The following is an 18,157-nucleotide window of genomic DNA, read 5'->3' as shown; positions in this document are numbered from 1 at the left end:
TCCCATACTCCATTGTCTTTGATAACCAACCCCCAGCCCCTCTGGGAGTCTGGCATTCCTGGTCTAAGAAGAGGAAGGAAAAAAGAAAAAAAAAAGAAAAAAGAAGAGAAAGAGAAATGTCAAAGAGAGTAGGAAAGGATTTAAGAGCAAAACTTTATGAAGAAATTGAAGGGAAAAGTTTATTTAATTCAGCCAGCATTTATTCAGTCCCTGCTATACAAGCTGAGGCTAGGTGTTGGGGATAATCCCTGCCCTCCAGGAGCATATCTTCTCAGCAAGGAGAAAGGCTTGATGACCACATTTACACAGATATGTAAATATATTCTGCAAAAGAAAGCTACTCATATTGGCAAAGGCCCAAAGTTGGTCTTTTCTTGGACACTTTGGGCTGAACTAGGCAATTATTCTTCCCCTGTATTCTTTTTAATTCTCCAAACCCCAGAGGAGTGGGGAGCACCCTGGAGCAGCACTGTCTATATTCCCCATCAGATCCTGGGAGCCACAGATCATTAAGGTGATGATGGGCTAAGAAAAAAAGGCCTCTTAAAGCTTCCCCATGAACACATTTCACATCAGATAATTAAGCAAGGAGTGATGGGGAAAGAAGGCAAGAAGGAGAAAAACAGAGAGAAAATTTGGTTTCTAGAGTTTGCAAACCAGAGAGGATAGAAGACTGTGCACATTTAGGACCTGATGACTCTTCAGGAACTGCTTTGTTGGGATGGATGACAATAAATTCCCAACAATAAAATCATGTATACAAATACTTTATTTGTTCACTAACCGAACAGTCACTTAGGAAGAATTTGTAATTTTTGTTTTTTGGTTAGATTTTAAATGGAACGAATAACTGTTATTGAGCTCTTGCATAATAGTTTAAAAGACATTTTTAATTACCAAAAGAAAGAATTATTACAATATTTTGGAGGAGAGAAGAGGATAGTGGTGGTGAATGCACACCTTCTGACTCCAGTCCTTCCTCCTAATTGTATGGTCATAGGCAGGTTGCTTGGCCTTCTGGGTGCCAGGTTTCCTCATCTGTAGCCCTTTGGGCTGACCTAAATGGTGTCCAAAGTCCAACTCTAAAATCCTTGACTGAAGGGGCGGCTAGGTGGCGCAGTGGATAAAGCACCGTCCCTGGAGTCAGGAGTACCTGGGTACAAATCCGGTCTCAGACACTTAATAATTATCTAGCTGTGTGGCCTTGGGCAAGCCACTTAACCCCACTTGCCTTGCAAAAAAAAAAGTCAAAATAAAAAATAAAATAAAATCCTTGACTGAATTACTACTATATGGGCATCACGTAGCACTGAAGCTGAAGTCAGAGTATGATTGGGTACAGTCAGAATCAAGAGATATAGAGTTTCAGAAAATCCTGGGAAAACTCGCATGAACTGATGCAGCACAAAATGAGCAGAATCAAGAGAAATATTTTATACAACAAAAGCAATATTATAAAGATAATCAACTTTGAAAAATTTAGGAACTCTGATCAACACAGTGACCCACCACAATTTCCAAGGACTCTTGCTGAAACATGTTGCTCACCTTCAGATGGAGAACTGATGGATTGGAGAGCAGATTGATACATGTTTTCTGCTCTTTTTTTCTGTCTTTTTTTTGACAGAAGCAGTGCTGGAATTTATTTTGCAAGATTATCCATGTTTACAATGGGTTTTGTTTTTCTTGCCTTCTCAATGGTTATTCTCTTTTTTCAAGTAAAAATATACCCTATAGGAAGAATTATTACACTGTTTTGGAGAAGAGAGGATAGTGAGGGGCGAATGCACATTCTCTGTCTCCAGTCCTTCCTCCTCCTAATTGAATGATAATGGGCAGGTTCCTTGGTCTAGGTTAATCTGCAAACAAACAAGGGCACAGTCCCCATACATCCTGTCAGATCCTTTTTCCCAATGATAAATACAAGGGAAAAAGAGTGTCTGTTGTTCTCCAGGAGTTCAGTATTATAGCAGAGAGAGCAAACAATGATTTTAAAATGAGCCACAGACAGAATAAATTGGAGATCACCAATGGGGGAAAAGGAAGAAAATTTAGAATAAAAAAACAATTTTTTTTAAAAAGGAAGCCAAGAGATGATATTGCTCTGAAGGGACATAGGAGGAGAGAACATGCAAACAATTATTTTTAAATATATAGATATGGTTAAATTGGAGAGCATCTCAGAGGGAAGACATTAGAATAAAACATATACAAGACAAATTGGCAATAATCAAGAGAGAGAAAGCACTAGAAATTAGGATTTGGCCAGTGACCGCTCCAGGAGGAGTCCCAGAGACAACCTTCTCTCTGCAGGCTTCTCAAGGGGCTGTCATCAGAAAATGCTACTGGCAGCTCTGGCTCCCTAACCAATCCCATCAGATAAAGGAAATGAAAGGGAGGAGGGAAATCATGATCTTATGTCCCCTAGAGGGAGATTCTCATGGGAGGCATTGATTACTCCAAGAGTTTGAGGTGTCAGTTTGCAGGAAGCCTAAGAAGGCAGCCCTTGAGGTCTTGGTGCTAGTGGACTCTATTGAGGGAACCATACCTAGAAATCCAGGAGGACCTTGGATTGCAGAAGACAGTATCAGTGTCAAGGGGAACCCATGTAGACTATGGAATGTTAAATTAGAAGAGGCTAGAAAATGTCAACTAACAAAGCAAGGAGGAACCTCTGAATGTGGAATGATGGAATTAGAAAGGCCCTGAGAAGAGGAGTTTGCTGAATTGGGAGTGGGGAACATGGTGTTCTCTTAGAACACAGATTCTTTGAATTGGAAGGACCCTTAGGGATCACTTCTAAAAGGAACTAAAGATCTTTGACTACTCTTTCTGTCTAAATGTTTGCTTGTTTATTTTTCTTAAACCAAAACAGTGAGACCAGAAAACAGAATTTTCTTTTGCAGTGCAAGACCCCAGGATAACTAAGCAGTGCTTGGAATAGAGGGGATCAGACTGGCTTAAGAAAGGTCCTAAAGATATTCAGTAAAGCAGGATTGTTGGAAGAGGGAAAGATGAAAAACGTTCAGCTAAACAGGGCAGGGAAGAAATCTGGGTTCCTGTCTCTGCTTTCCCATTGATTCCCCAGGTTTCCTTCCCATCTGGGCCTCAGTTTCCTCCTTTGTAAAAATGTTATACTAGAGGATATCTAAGGTCTCAATTGACTCCAAATTCTAGGAACCTGAGAAAAGGAACATGAATGTTTTGTGGGATTCAGAAAATGTGATCTTTGGCACATCATCTCTTATACCTAACATTGGACCTTGTACAAAGTAGGTGCTTAGCATAGTAATTATTTGAGGGGATTTGTCCTCCAAATAGGACAGTGAAATGGTGTTTGAAGCTGTGTCCTCAGTCATAAAAAAGGATCTGTTAGTGTCTGGGGACTGTGCCTTTTGTTTGCAGATTAACCAAAATCTGCCTTCTCTCCCTTCCTATCTCCACCTCCAGCTTCTTGGCTTCTTCCTTCAAGTCTCCAATAAACCCTGTCTTTGTGCAGGAAGCTGTTCCTGATCCTCATAATTTCTAGGTCTTTCCTCTCTCCTGATTATTGTCAGTTTATCTTGTATTTGTGTTTCTTTTTTTTGTTTGTTTTTTTTTTTGTTTTTTAGGTTTTTGCAAGGCAAATGGGGTTAAGTGGCTTTCCCAAGGCCACACAGCTAGGTAATTATTGTCTGAGACCATATTTGAACCCAAGTACTCCTGATTCCAGGGCCGGTGCTTTATCCATTATGCCACCTAGCTGCCCCCCCCCCCCCTTGTATTTGTTTTGATGATCTCCAATTTATTCTGTCTGTAGCTTGTTTTAAAACCATTGTTTGCTCTCTCTGCCACCAGATTGAGCTCCTGGAGAGCAGTCACTTGTATTTATTATATTCTTGGCATAAAGTAGGGACTTAATAAATTCACATGGAGTTCATACAAGTCTTCTTGTTTCTTTGAAACCATTATCTTCCTGTTTTCTGACATCATGGTTACTTTCTTTCACTTATCATCACTTGTTCAGCTTCTCTCATTTGATGGATATCCCATTAGTATTCAGTTCTTTGCCAACACAGAAATAGTTGCTAAAAGTGTATATTAGAGCCTGTGCCCTTGTCACACTGGTGGTATGGCAGCAACCTCCATATAGGTAGATGGCCAGCCTCTCTTGGGTTGTTTCCTGAGCTATTAGTTTGCCTCGCTGTGCATTGGATTCCCATAACCCTTATCTAGACACTAACCTATTTGAACTTCTTCAGGCATATTTGCCTCTAAAAGGGAAGGAGATACAGAAAGTTCTGACTCCAAGCCCTCCAATGGCCTGCTCATGGCCCTGTTTGTTCCTTGAAGCCTGGTTCACCCCTGCCTTTGTTCCCCTACCTTTTCTGTCCAGACTCTCTTCAATTTACCTCCTCATGGAGATTCCTTAGTCCACATTGTCATGGATCTTGGGATGAAGGTTTACAACAAGAGTTTACTCCAGATGAAGATGAAACCCTTTATGTTAGATGAGTTAAAGAGAAAGTATATGAATTACCTACATCTTTTGGCCAAGGACACTCAGGTAAGAGGGATTTCTGTGACTTTACTCCCTCTACTACCCCTCTCCTCCAGCTTGAACTCAGAACAGAATGGGGTGAGCAAGGACCCTTACCTCAGACCCAGTTTTATACTAGATAGAGTTCCAGTGATTCTAGTGTTTTGTGGGTCCTGTCGGGTAAGATGGGTACAGGGATCCACTACTGAGTCTTTGTACTTTAATAATAGAAACTGAAATCTTGGTTGCTGGGTGAAATCTTAGATCACACAGAATGACAAATGTGGAGATAGTCTTAAAAAATAAAAAATAAAAACTGGGAGGGCCCTTAGAACACAGAGTGTCAGAGCTAGGAGGACCCTAAGACAGCATGTCAAAACTGAGAGAGTCCTTAGAACACAGATGTCAGAGCTAGGAGAATCTTTAGAACATGGGATGTCAGAGCTGGGGGCCCCTTAGAACATGGGATGTAGAAGCTGTGAGGGTCCTTAGAACATAGGATGTTAGAGCTGGGAGAGTCCTTAGAACACGAGATGTGGAGCTGGAAAGACCCTTAGAATACAGGATGTCAGAGCTGGGAGGACTCTTAGAACATGGAATGTTGAACCTGGGAGGGCCCTTAGAACACAGTATGTCAAACCCTTAAAGAGCCCTTGAGCTAGAAGGGATCTAAGAAACTTGTCCAGCATCCAGTTTACAGAAGTCTTTGAATCCCAAAGTGGGGATACCTACTGAAGGTAGGAATGTTGGAGTCCACTTTCTCCCTAATGATTCTCTTTGGGCCTCACAGCTAGACTCTCGCCTGCCCCGGGAGCACTGGAAAGACTTGGAGGCAGAAGCCAGCATCTGTTCTGATTTCTTCCCTCAAGAGAAGGTCTGGCCAGAGGTGGTTTTGGTGCGGCTGGGAACACAGCTTATTGAGATCCTAGTGCGGTCTATCCACATGCCCAGCAGTTTGTCTTCCCAGGAGAAGAGACTCATCCCCGTGCTGTACCATGTTTACTCCTTCCTCTCTGTAAAGCAGGTACAGAGGCCACGGGTCCATCAACTTGTTTTTTTTTAGATTTTTGCAAGGCAAACGGGGTTAAGTGGCTTGCCCAAGGCCACACAGCTAGGTAATTATTAAGTGTCTGAGAGGTACTCCTGACTTTATCCACTACGCCACCTAGCCGCCCTTGGGCCCATTAACTTTCACAGCAGCAAGATGCTCTTGGACTCTTCCACTTCCCCAATCTAGTCCCTTTCCAGATCCTATTGCTTTCATGCTGTAGTGAACCAGACCCTTGACATCTGTAGCAAGAAGCCCCAAGTTTGAATTTTGGCCAAGGTAACTGTAGCCTTTTGTGGCCTTAACTTACACGACTTTCCATTGTCTCCCCAGCCCTATCTCACCTCTCTCGGGTCACCATTCATTTATTAAGTGGCTGCCATCAAGGTTGGGAGGGTTTTTTTTTTGTTTTGTTTTGTTTTTAGGTTTTTGCTAGGCAAATGGAGTTAAGTGGCTTGCCCAAGGCCACACAGCTAGGTAATTATTAAGTGTCTGAGACCGGATTTGAACCCAGGTACTCCTAACTCCAAGGCCAGTGCTTTATCCACTGTGCCACCTAGCCACCCCATTTTGTTCTGTTTTTAAAAGCCCTGGTTGTCTGGTGAATGTAATGTGCAGAGCTCCAGTTAAGAGGCTTTCCCCAAGAGAGGAAAGAGTGATCCCTAAGTTAGGCCATGTGTCAGTTCCTCTCTAGCTTTGATTTTATCCTTTTCTATTCTTATTAAATGAGTTGAATGGGAAGCCTGGGCTTTGGCATTCTGGATGGGAGCCTTTGTTTTCCTTTTTGAATTTGATTCTAAAGATCTTACTTGGATTCTTAATTTTCCAGATTGGTTTCATTAAACCTCATCCATCCTTCAGTCAGCTGGTGGCTGAAGCTGCTTGTACCAAGCTGACTTTTGACTCTTCTGTCATACCCATGCTGTGCCCTCCTGTGCCTTGGACCTCGCCTCACTTTGGGGCCTATGTCCTTCACCCTACCAAGCTGATGCGCTGCCTGGATGGGACTGTCCAGCACCAGCAGCTGCTGGAGAACTGCCCTCAGGAGTCCTTGCACTCGGTCCTTGATGCCCTCAATCTGCTGGGTAACTGTGCCTGGAAGGTGAACCAGCCGGTGCTGGACCTCATCATCTCCATCTTTAATGATAAGGGCAGCAAGAAGCTGGATGTGCCCCCACCCATTTCAGAGGCCCCCACGCCCCCTTCCTATCAGCTCTGCAAGAATGCCAGCTCATCAGAAAGATCAAAGCTGCGGCGAGAGATTGCCCAGTGCCACAAGACTGCCCGAGAAATGTACAGCCTGCGCATGGACGCTCTGTACAAGCTGTCCATTGCCCACCACCTGCGAGACCAGATCTTCTGGTTTCCCCACAATATGGACTTCCGGGGTCGTACCTACCCTTGCCCGCCACATTTCAACCACCTGGGTAGTGACATGACAAGGGCTATCTTACTGTTTGCTGAAGGCAAACCCTTGGGACCCAATGGCCTGAACTGGTTAAAGATTCACCTTATCAACCTGACAGGACTCAAGAAGAGAGAGTCACTGCAGGCCCGGTTGGCCTATGCCAATGAGATCTTGGAGGACATCCTGGACTCGGCGGACAATCCACTGACTGTAGGTGAAAGTGGCTACAGGGTGCTGTAGGGGGAGAGGAGGGCTCCCTGGACCTCTGCAGCCCAGGCATGGGTGAGGGGGTTGCTGCAATCTGCCTCCTTTAGAGAAGCAGAGTCAGAAATCTTAGAAAACCATCAACCCTGGCGGCCCGGGTGTTGGCCAGCATGCCCCCTTACCAGGTCAGCCAGCATCAGCATGGGTGAATCAGCTACCTTTCCCCCCCCCAGGGAAGGAAGTGGTGGATGGAGGTGGATGAGCCTTGGCAGGCCCTGGCCTGCTGCATGGAGATCGCAAAGGCTGTCCGGGCCCCAGACCCCGAATCTTATGTCTCCCATTTCCCCGTCCATCAGGTAAGTGATGGGAGAGGGTGATGAACATCTGTGGTGGAGGACGAGCAGAGGCCTTCTCAGGAAGAGGGCGGGCTCCCACCCCTGGAGGCCAGATGACCCCTCTGGACAAGATCTTTGGGCCAGGCAGTTGTTACAGAGAGGCCAAGGACTGAGCTCAGAACTTCCTTCTGGGGCCAGTGATGGAGACCAGCCAGGTCCCCTCTGAGCCTCAGGTAGAAAAGGAAGGAAACCAGGGTTTATTAAGTGCTTACTGGATACCAGAGGCTGTTCTAAGTTCTTTTTACAAACATGGTCTCATCTGATCCTACAGTAACCCTACGAGGCAGGGCCTCTGGTAATGCTCATTTGTCAGTTGAGGAAGCTGGGGTGGCGGGTCAGGCAATTTGCCCAGGATCCCATAGCTAGGAAGTGTTTGAAGCAGGATTTGAACTCAAGTGACTTTAGTCCAGGGTTCTAGCCACCAGCCACCTCACGGTGGAGTTTGGTGACAGGTCTTATGACCTTGCATACCCATTTTTCTGTGAGCAATGAGATTGGACAGAATACTGTGGAGAAGAGCAGATGGCTCGGAGCACCGGTAGGACCCCCCTCTCTCCAGCTGACTCTGAGGGCTTTGTTCAGTCAGCATTTATGAAACCTCTGTGCCAGGCCCCAGGACAGAGACGGAAATGAAATGGGCCTCACCCTAATTCCTCAGGAGAAATTACACAGATCGGCAAATGGAATCTAGATCCACAGGAAGGCAAAGTCATTTTGGGGGCAGTGGTGAGAATACCAACAAGTGGGGAACCGGGGCAGGCCTTCCCTCAGTGGTGGGGCCTGAACTGAGAGACTGAGGATCCAAGGGCTGTGGGAGTTGAAGTGAGCTCTCTAGGTCTGGGGGTGAGGGAGCATGGGCAGGGAGCAGGTGGAAGCCTATTCCACCATTTAGAATGATAGGGTGATTTCTGAGGGTCTACAATTGGTAAAGGAACCCCTGAACCTTCTTGAGCAGGGGAGTGGGCTTCAAAATTGTATGAAGTAGGCAGCAGCTGTTTAGATTGGAGAGAGGAGGAGCGGCTAGGTGGTGTAGTAGATAAAGCACCAGCCTTGGAGTCAGGAGTACCTGGGTTCAAATCTGGTCTCAGACACTTAATAATTACCTAGCTGTGTGGCCTTGGGCAAGCCACTAACCCCATTTGCCTTGCAACCCCCCCCCCCCAAAAAAAAATAGATTGGAGAGAGGATGACTGTCTGGGTGAGAGGTGAAAAGGGATTGAACTGGGTTGATGGTTGAAGAATCAGGGAGCCTTTGAACCAAAGCAGGAGAGTCTTCTCCCAGCAGGAATAAAGACTGAATGGATGGAAGGAGTTTGGATAAGAGCTGAGCCCCTTGTGCCTGCCTGGCTCATCCTCTCCTCCAGGCAGGGGGCCAGGTCTTCCATATCCATTACCAGAGATTTGCCTGATCCCATTATATGATCAAACAGGCTCAACAGGGTTTGCTGCCCACAGAGATGGGGGATCTTCTACTCTCCTCCTAATGGCTGGGATATTATTCTAGGACAGGCAGACTTCCCTTCCTGCTTCCCCCTTCCCCCATCCTACCCCAAGCTTTCTCCTTTTGTTTCCAACCTTAATTTTTGTGAGTAACTGCTCTCTTTCTCCTTTCCATGGAGTCTTCATGGCCTTCCTTGTACTTCCTTTTCTTGTGGGTTTGAAACTGGTAACCCTTCACTGTTCCTCCCATGAGTCCATTTATACTTTATTTGTCCTGACTTCCTGGTAGGTTTGTCTCTTGAGTGTTGTCTAAGAGCCCCTGAACAGTTTCACATACCTGATTTTTCTCCAGGATGGTTCCTGTAACGGGCTCCAGCATTACGCAGCTCTAGGCCGAGATGTCATTGGCGCCACCTCCGTCAACCTGATGCCCTGTGACCTTCCCCAGGATGTGTATAGTGGCGTGGCTCAGCTGGTAAGGTGCCTTGCCTCCCTCCCTGCCACCCCTGCCTTGTGTCGTCTGCACATGCCTCAGGTTAGAGCAGGGAGATGAGACCCTGATACTGAGCTTCAGCCCTCTCCCCTGCATAGGTAGAAGAGTTGCGCAAAAGAGATGCCGCCCAAGGGAACTCCATAGCCCAAGTCTTGGAAGGCTTCATCAGTCGCAAGTTGGTGAAGCAGACGGTGATGACGGTGGTCTATGGTGTGACACACTATGGTGGCAGGCTGCAGATTGAGAAGCGCCTGAAGGAGCTGGATGATTTCCCCAAGGTTGGTCCTTGTAGGGCAAGGGTGATGTGCTCTCTCCTTCCAGCCTAGGCCTTCACCCTCAGTGATGCTCTCTGAGCTGTCTCCACCTACCTGTGGAGGCTTTCAGGTGGGACTGTTCAAGTCATTGGGTCTCCAACTACAGCTCCTTCTAGTCCTTGGTCTTGTTGTGAACCAACACGCCTCACTTGGCATGTCTCCTCAAAGCTTTTCTAGGACACGTTTGTGAACAGGGAGGCGGTGGGGACCACGGTAGTAAATGTGGCCGTGTTTATATCCAGGTACCATCTTGAGGGGTCAGGGATTGCAATTGAGCAAATAGTGAGGCCTGGGCTGGAGTCTTCAACACCTCCTGACAAAGGTTGGGCACAGTACTTTCATTTTTTCTTCCCCATCACTTACCAAGTTTTGTTTATTCTTGGTTTGTTCTGTATTCATCCATTCCATCTCTGGCCCTGTGGTCTACATCTCACCAGACCCTTCTTCCCTCTCACCTGACCTCTTGTAACAGTCTCCTTCTGGCTGATTTTTTTGCCTTCATTGTTTCCCTGTGTCCATTGCCAGAGTAAACTGGCCTGCTGATGAGCTCATATTAGGACATCCCAGGCCCAGATCACTGGCCAGAGTACTTAGAGCTGGAAGGGACCTTATAGGGCACTGACTCATCCCCCTTCATACTTTATTTTTATTTATTGATTTTTAATTTTTTATTCATCTTAAACTTAAATGAAACCTTAAACTATGAAATGAAATAAAAGGGGGGGGAAGGAGCAGAACATTTCCATGTACACAGCAGAACATAAGAGAGGATTCAGTATAGAACAATGTTTGCATTTCACAAAAGCCTAACTAATCCTACATGTTGTTTTCAAAGCAACTGGCTTTTCTGTTCTTCCTTTTAGGTTTTCTTTTGTTCTCTGCTGTGCACTTTTTATTTTTTCTCCCCCCCCCCCACAGAAGGCTAGAATTAAACATATACACATATACATACATACATGTCCATAAAGACGCATATAGCCACATATACTTATATGTAAGACTTTACTATGCATATTTCTTTTTGTCAGTTCATTCTCTGGAGGTGGAAAGCATCTTCTCTTTTAGGTCCAAATCTTTCCTTTTTTTTTCTAAATCAACCTTCTCATCATTTCTTATATCACAGCAGTATTTTGTCATAGTTATATACCACAATTAATTTAGCCATTCACCAGTTGAAGTGCATCTACCATTCTAGCCAATCTGTTTTTGTTTTTTTGGGTTTTGGGGGTATTAAGTGACTTGCCCAAGGTCACACAGCTAGGTAATTAAGTGTCTGAGGCAGATTTGAACTCAGGTCTTCCTGACTTCCAGGGCTGGTGCTCGCTGTGCCAGCTAGCTGCCCGTATTCTAGCCAGTCGGACTCCTCTTTCAGCATCCTTCCTCTGAGCCACTCTGCCCATCATTTTGTTATTGCTCTCTTATGTTCAGACTGGCCCCAGACTCTGGGGGATAGAGTTTGTAGAGACTGGGGAGAGGTCCCAAGCATGGTTAGCTGCTGTCTGGTCCTGTAGCAAGAACTCTGGACTGGCATTGACTCAGGAAATCTGGGGGGCCATTTCAGTGCCTGGCATCCCTTATGGCTTTGGGCAAGTTGCTTGGAGTTAAAGTGGAAAGGCCCTTTCATTTTAGGGGGAGAGGCAGAGGGTTTGGCTCAGAGTTCTCCGGGCTAGGAACCATCCCCAGAGCCTCAGTCTCTTCATTAGTGAGCCCTGCTTAGCCTCTTTCATGGGATTGTTTTGAAGATTCACACAGAAAACAAATGGGCAGTGTGCTTTGTAGTGGTGATCTCAGAGATCATGATTATTCTCTTCATAACCCAGCAAGGCCCTCCCTCATCCTTGAGTTTCTCTGAACCTCCTTGGAACCTTATCTCAGTTCTCATTCTACTTCATCTCTGAGCCATGATAATACATCATCCACTGACTGCTGGACCTTGGAGGGCTTTCCTGGGAGCTTTATAAGACTCCCAGGGCCCCTTGGTTTGTAGCATCACCTGGACCTCTATGAGTCACCTTTTACAGGCCTGAGTGTTTTGTAGACTGTAACCCTATGCAAGACTTCCCTGTTCATCTCCTTCTCCATTCCTTCAGTTAGTCATTCAGCAAACCTTAAATACTTGCTGCGCCCATCCTGGTGCTGCTGCTGAAAATCCTTATGATCTCCAGCAGCAGCGCCCTCGTTTCACTGACTGCCTCTCTTTCCCCTTCCCAGGAATCTGTGTGGGAGGCCTCCATCTACCTCTCTCGGCTAGTCTTCAGTAGTCTTGGCGAGATGTTCTCAGGAACCAGGGAAATCCAGGTACCTCCTCCCCTTCCCTTTGGCCAGAACTGTGAATGCTTCCTGAATGGGCTCACACCTCCAAGCTGTTGGAGGTGCCCAGCTTTGGTCTGCATGCTGTCAGGGGACCCTAAGATGGTCATCAGAAGGTCATCAGAAGACCTGTGTTCTCTCCACCACTAGGTACATGACCAAGAAGGAACAGGTCACTTGCTACTTTGGGCCTCAGTTTCCCCATCTATCAGAGGGCAGTGAGAATCATTGTACCATCTGTCTTTAAAGAGTTGTGAGGCAAGCTCTCCTCCAGTGGGCGCTCTCAGTCTTGCCCTAGTGTGCAGGCTGACTTTGTCTTCCCCTACAGGCAAACCCCACTTCCTAAGCTGAGCCTTCAGTCCACCACCCACTTTAATGCTATGCCCTCTCAGTTTTTCCCATTGACCTCTGGAGACAAGACTTCAAACTGGATTAATTTGTCAGGCCCCCCTCCCCCCCACCTCAGTGACCAAGGGTCAGCTGGTTGGTTTAGCAGGAGCTCCCAGGACTGTTATCTAACCCCCAGGCGAGATGCTGTAGCCTTCTTGTGACTGTAAAGTGCTTCTTTATCTTAGTTAATCATTCCTGTGGTGTGAGAACAGGAGTGTGGGAGGTGTCATGGTGTAGGGAGGAGACCTGAGTTCAGATCCTTGGGTAAGTCCTCTTCTTCAGTGGGCCTCAGCTTTCTTATTGTGAAGGGTGACCAGCCTAGCTAAGTGTAGGGAGACTCATTACTAGATGATTGGGCCCAGGATGGGTTTGTGATCTTTGTTAGTGATGGAGACCTCCATATCAGTGGATGCTCATGTATCTTTAAAGTCCAGATAAGGAAACTGAAGCTCAGCAAGGAAGAGACTTTTCCAAGCTCACAGAAATCTAAGTTGTGGAGCTCTGATTCACACCCAGGGCTTTGGACTCCAAATCTAGGCATCTTTCTCCTGTTTAGACCTTTCACCTCTGTTCCCCAATCCCTGTTCTCTCTATAGGATTGGCTGACGAAAAGTGCCCACTTCATCTCCAAGTCAGGGTCAACAGTCCAGTGGGTCACCCCTCTGGGCCTTCCCATCATTCAGCCATATCACAAGACCCAGAAAATAATCGTAAGTGTCGCATTCCCTGAATGTGTCCCTGCTACTTCTCCCTCATGTGTGTGAGTCTGTGTGTCCATGCCGTCTGTCCCAAAAGTGACTTGCATTCTCTCTTCTCAGGTTCCTGGGAGTATGCAGTCTCTCTGCCTCATGAGTTGCTCTGATGTCAACCAGTGAGTGACCACTCATACAGTCCCAAGACAGAGGGAATAAGGACCTGTCTTTCATTTAAGACCCTAGCTCCAGAACCCTCTCCCCTCTGACTTCTTCCTCATCAACCTTGTGCCAAGGAAACCAGCTTTTAGCCAAGGGCTTTGGGTTTCACTTGCCAGTCATTGATTTCTTAGAACTGCTCAGTGGGGGCATTCCCTCTCAGTGGTCTGGGATCCAGGCCTTCTTCAGAGTTGGGACTAGGGGTTTGCATGTTGGGAGCTGTTGGAATAAAGAGGAGGAGAAAGAGGCCCAGGAGCCCAGGCAGCCCCTTTCCCTTGTCTTCCTAGGAAACCAAACACATTGAAGCAGAAGAATGCTTTCCCTCCCAACTTTATCCACTCTCTGGACTCCACCCACATGATGCTTACGGCCTTGTACTGTCACAGGTGAGCAGCAGCCCCTGGTCTGGGGTGGAGCAGTATTTTGTAAGAAACAGCCCCCTCTACTTGCTTGCAGAGAGGACTCCCCCCCCCCCCCCCGCCCCAGCTTGGCCTGGTCACTTCCACTCCTGTTAGGGCTCTGGAGGAGGGTGGGGCATTGTTTCCCCTGTGTCATTTGCCCTAGTCATACCTCCTCAATCCCCCAGCCCCCAAGCTCTGTTTACGGACCTCTTGGGTTTTATTCCCATAACTCTCCCTTTAGCAAGCTGGGAGCCTTGGCAGGGAGGGAGCAGCTTCAACTGCAGATGAAGAGCTGAGAGCTCTGAGCAGAGCAGGGCCTTGGATGAAGTCAGAGTCCCTAGAGGCTCCCTCCTTTATTGCACGCCAGCTCCCCAACTCCCCCAATAACCTTTCCATGCCTCTCAGGAAGGGGCTGACCTTCGTCTCTGTGCACGACTGCTTCTGGACACATGCCTGCACCGTGGACATCATGAATGAGGTGAAGGGCCTTCCCTGCCATGACCACAGGCTCTGGAGTGGGAGGAAAGATTACAGTAGCCCCATGCTGCTCTCAGAGAGACTGGTAGCCAGGCCCAGTTAGGAAATGCTACAGTCTAACATTATAATAACCTAAAAGGGGTAGGGGCACCAGACAAATCCTGAGATCGCCCCTATTTGGAGTCTGGGAACTTCCTTTTCCCATCCCTCACCTCTCCTCTCCCTCCGGACCATCAGTAACCAGGGCAGAGCCTCAGAGGCCAACCTGCTGTGTTGCTTTCTGAAGCCAACTCCAAGGTAGCAAGTGCCTCAAGAGTCCAGAAGCCTAGACTGATACTGCTCTGGGTCCCCCTTGATGCTGTCCTTTCGATGAGGCAGAGCAAGGCTGGGCTGCAGCTGGGGTGATCTCAGTTGGGCATGGGGGTGTCTCAGCTGGGAATCTCCTCCATTCTCCCAGCCAGAAGGGGCAGGAAAGAGACTGAGGCCTCTGTTTACTCCTGCTTTCTAGGTGTGTCGTGAACAGTTTGTGAATCTGCACAGCCAGCCCATCCTGCAGGACTTATCGAAGTATCTGGTACAGAAATACTGCTCTAAGATCCAGTGAGTAATCTCTGGCCCCTCCTCTTCCTCCTGGAGACTGGGGGCTCTGCTGATGGGGAAGGCTTGCTTAGTCTTCTCCAAGGGGTTGAGAAGGCAACCTGACTAGGAGACTTAGCATTGGGACAGAATCCCCTGGGGGACAAGGGTCTTTGACCCAGTGACTGAGCCCCAGCTGATCCTAGCCTTTCATTGGACAGATGGCTTGGCTTTGCTTTACTTTGCTTTGCTTGCCACTTCAAACCAGAGCCTGGAATAGTGCTTTCCAGTTCACCCAGTTGCTGTTCACCTGTCTTTCCCAATGGAAAATCAAACCCAGATCATGATGCTTTGAATCCAGACCTCTCCAGACTCTCCCCTTGAAGTGACTATTTCATCTGCCTGTTTCTTTGCGACTCCTCATGGTTTCCTCTCAGGATTCCCTGAACACCTTGCTTTTGGGGTCCCAGGCCACTTGCTGGTCCTTCACTGTTGCTTTGTTGACTTTTCCCTTCTGGGCTTTGTTCTTAGGTCTCAGCGTCCCTTTGAGAAAATGTCTATCGATGAGAAGTTGATGCTAAAGACGCTGTCCCATGTGCCTGAAAGAGGTAGGAGGATCAGATGACCCTGTGGCATGAGGGGGCGGACATCCTGGGCATCCAGACTGCCTGCCCTTGGGAGCTTCCGGGGACAAGCTGAGCCCCCGTGACCATCCCCATCCTCCCTTCCTTGTCCCCTACCCCACCTTAGCAGAGCTGAGCCCCAAGGATGAAGAAGAGGCATTGTGTGGTCATGGTGGAGGCTTTCCCCCTGAATCCCCCAGTGGTCCTCTGCCACTTCAGAACCTCTCATTTGATTCATCTCCCTCCAGCTCTTTCTGACCTCCCATGCCCTGTCCTCACTGCTGAAAGTCTTTGGCTGCAGCCCCAGAGCCTCTGGCTTGAGTCTTACACACAGCCTTTGTGCGGGGCTCGAGGAGGCCAAACACCTGGGAAGGGGGCCCAGGACCACAGGCCTGTGGCTCGTGACGGCTCTTCTCTCTGGAGATTCTCTGGGTACGGTGGAAGGGCTCTGGCTCACTGACTCATTCTCTTCTCCATCCCTCCCTTAGGAGATTTTGATCTACAGAATGTGAAGAAATCCACCTACTTCTTCAGCTAAAGATGGTTTTGAGCATGCCAGACACCCTGAGGCAGCCAGGGCCCATTCTGGACACAGAGTTCAAAGGGTCCTTGCCAGGGATTCTTGCACCCTGAGGATTTGGTTCTTCCTGTCTTTGCCTCTTGGATCCTCTGCATCGATCCCCTCCAAGAGGCCCCTGCCTCAGCCAAGGGTGGACTGAACTGGGGCAGGGGGGCGATCTCAGGAGTGCTTCTGGGGCTGTTTGCCCAGCCTTAGCTGCAGGAGCCTCCTCCCGGGGCCGGGCCACATCTCTTATTGTATCCCAGGAGGACCATAGGTGTGTCCACCTTTTACCTATTTGTCCAGCCTGAGCATCCAGAAACCTCTGGCCATGTACAGTAGTGTAAATAAAGAGCCGGTCACCCTGGTGAGAACACCAGCTATCCAGTCTGGTTGTCCCAGGGACCCGCAAAGGGTTGGGGGAAGGGAAACGCCCCCTGAGGATCCTGCTCTGAGCTGCTGCTGTCAGAATGGAGATGTCGCAGGAGGGATAGGGTCAGAAGGCAACACACATAAAGACCAGAGCTCAGCCTTTCTAGGCCCCCCTTGTTTATCCTCAGCGGCTCTGAGGAAGCTGCTTCCTTTCCTTGTCTGTCTTCCCAGCTAGAAATCCCCTTCTCCACTTCACGCTGAGCAGTAGTTGCGGTTTTCAGAGGAGACGCTGGCTTCTTGTGCTGACAGCCAGCAGCCTTCAGTGTGGAAGGGGGGGGTCACCGAAGCCACTGGGGTTGCCCAGATATAGGTCTCAAAGGCTTCCCTGCTGCCTCCCTAAAGCTGCAGGGCTAGTTGGAGAGGGTGTCCGAGGCATAGATAGGCTGGCTGCACTGTAACCTGAGCCTCGGATCACAGGAGATGGGATGGTTGAACCCGCAGCCCCCGTCTGCCCTTCCTGCTGTCATATGGACAAAGAGATTGCTGGGCGACAGAAAAGGTGACCCGGCTCCTCCTGGAACAGAGGGCTCACTCAGCCTAGACCCTCCCTCCCTTTGAAGCCTTGCCCCCCACTGGAAGAACTAAAATGGCCCAGCTACTTATTTCCTGCCCCTCTGGGAAACTGGAAGGAGAGCGACCTGGGACTAAAAGCCAGCCCTGCCTTCCAGCAGCTGAAGGGCAACTCCTAGACTCCACGTGGGACTCTGTCCCTGCCCCCCAATGTTGGGGGTACAAGGATTGGTACAGAAATAGCCTCCAAGGGCTTGGTGAAATTTGGCTGACATCCCAGGAAGCTCTAAGGGAAGACAGGGCTGTCCGAGGCTTGAGCCAGCCTCCAAGGTCAGGGCAGGCAGGGCATCCATGCCATCCCTCGTCACCCATAGGAGCCTCAACAGCCCAGCTCAAAGGGGCTGCTGCTGGGCCCCTGCCTCCTGGTGTGCGGGAGGCCAGGACATCTACTGTCAGCCTCAGAGGGTGGTGGTCACCTCTGGTCACCAAGAAGGTGAAATGGAAAGAGACACCACCCTATCCATGGTATCACTCTTTCCCGGGAGGCCTCTTCACACACGGAGACCGGGAGAGGGCCTTGAGCCTGGCCTCCCTGCAGGTGCCTCATTCTGTAGGCTACATAGAATGGAGGCCAAGGGGGGCCAGGGGAGGAATGCAACGATGGTCATGTGAAGCCAAAGGGCTAAAGTTCTAGTCCAGGGGGTCTTACCCTGGTGTTTGTACTTTAATACAAAAAAGTCATTTTCATAATAGCTTTGACATAATTGGTTTCCTTTTCTAATCCTGTGTGTATCTGAAAACGTGGGCCTCCCCGGGCTGCCAGAGATTGAGATTAAGAACCCTTCGATCCCATCTCCTTAGGTTACAGAAGTAGACCGAGAGGCAGGGAGGTTTGTCCCAAAGAATACAGGTAGTAAAGTAGCAGAGATGGAGGGAGGCCCTTGAGCCAAATCCGTCTGGACTAGCAAGTTTCCAGGGATGGATTCCTAGAGCCATTCCATCTAACCCAGTTGGAAGCCATTGGTCCCACCCAAGACACAAAGCGACAGATATTTATAGAATCGCAGGTTTGGAGCCAGAAGGGACTTTGCAGATCACCTACTCCCAGCATTGCCACATGCACACAACAGCCCACGACGCTCCCACA

General features: G+C 48.4%; 1 protein-coding gene across 1 annotated transcript in view; it reads left to right on the top strand.

The window, feature by feature from the left end:
• The window catches only part of POLRMT (RNA polymerase mitochondrial), a 43,360-nt gene extending 25,594 nt beyond the window's left edge, over nt 1-17,766 (top strand). Inside the window, exons 8-21 of the mRNA XM_074204939.1 lie at nt 4,376-4,546; nt 5,310-5,543; nt 6,397-7,185; nt 7,413-7,535; nt 9,367-9,489; nt 9,606-9,785; nt 12,033-12,119; nt 13,118-13,231; nt 13,340-13,392; nt 13,720-13,818; nt 14,239-14,311; nt 14,819-14,910; nt 15,418-15,494; nt 15,998-17,766. Coding sequence (XP_074061040.1) covers nt 4,376-4,546; nt 5,310-5,543; nt 6,397-7,185; nt 7,413-7,535; nt 9,367-9,489; nt 9,606-9,785; nt 12,033-12,119; nt 13,118-13,231; nt 13,340-13,392; nt 13,720-13,818; nt 14,239-14,311; nt 14,819-14,910; nt 15,418-15,494; nt 15,998-16,047 — 2,265 coding nt within the window. The 3' untranslated portion in view covers nt 16,048-17,766. The remainder of the gene's footprint in view (nt 1-4,375; nt 4,547-5,309; nt 5,544-6,396; nt 7,186-7,412; nt 7,536-9,366; nt 9,490-9,605; nt 9,786-12,032; nt 12,120-13,117; nt 13,232-13,339; nt 13,393-13,719; nt 13,819-14,238; nt 14,312-14,818; nt 14,911-15,417; nt 15,495-15,997) is intronic.
• Nucleotides 17,767-18,157: the final 391 nt, after the last annotated feature.

This window comes from Macrotis lagotis, chromosome X (assembly GCF_037893015.1).
Source record: "Macrotis lagotis isolate mMagLag1 chromosome X, bilby.v1.9.chrom.fasta, whole genome shotgun sequence".
Taxonomy (NCBI): Eukaryota; Metazoa; Chordata; class Mammalia; order Peramelemorphia; family Peramelidae; genus Macrotis; species Macrotis lagotis.
The sequence above is the reverse complement of the archived record's forward strand: the minus strand, read 5'-3'. Positions and strand labels throughout refer to the sequence as shown.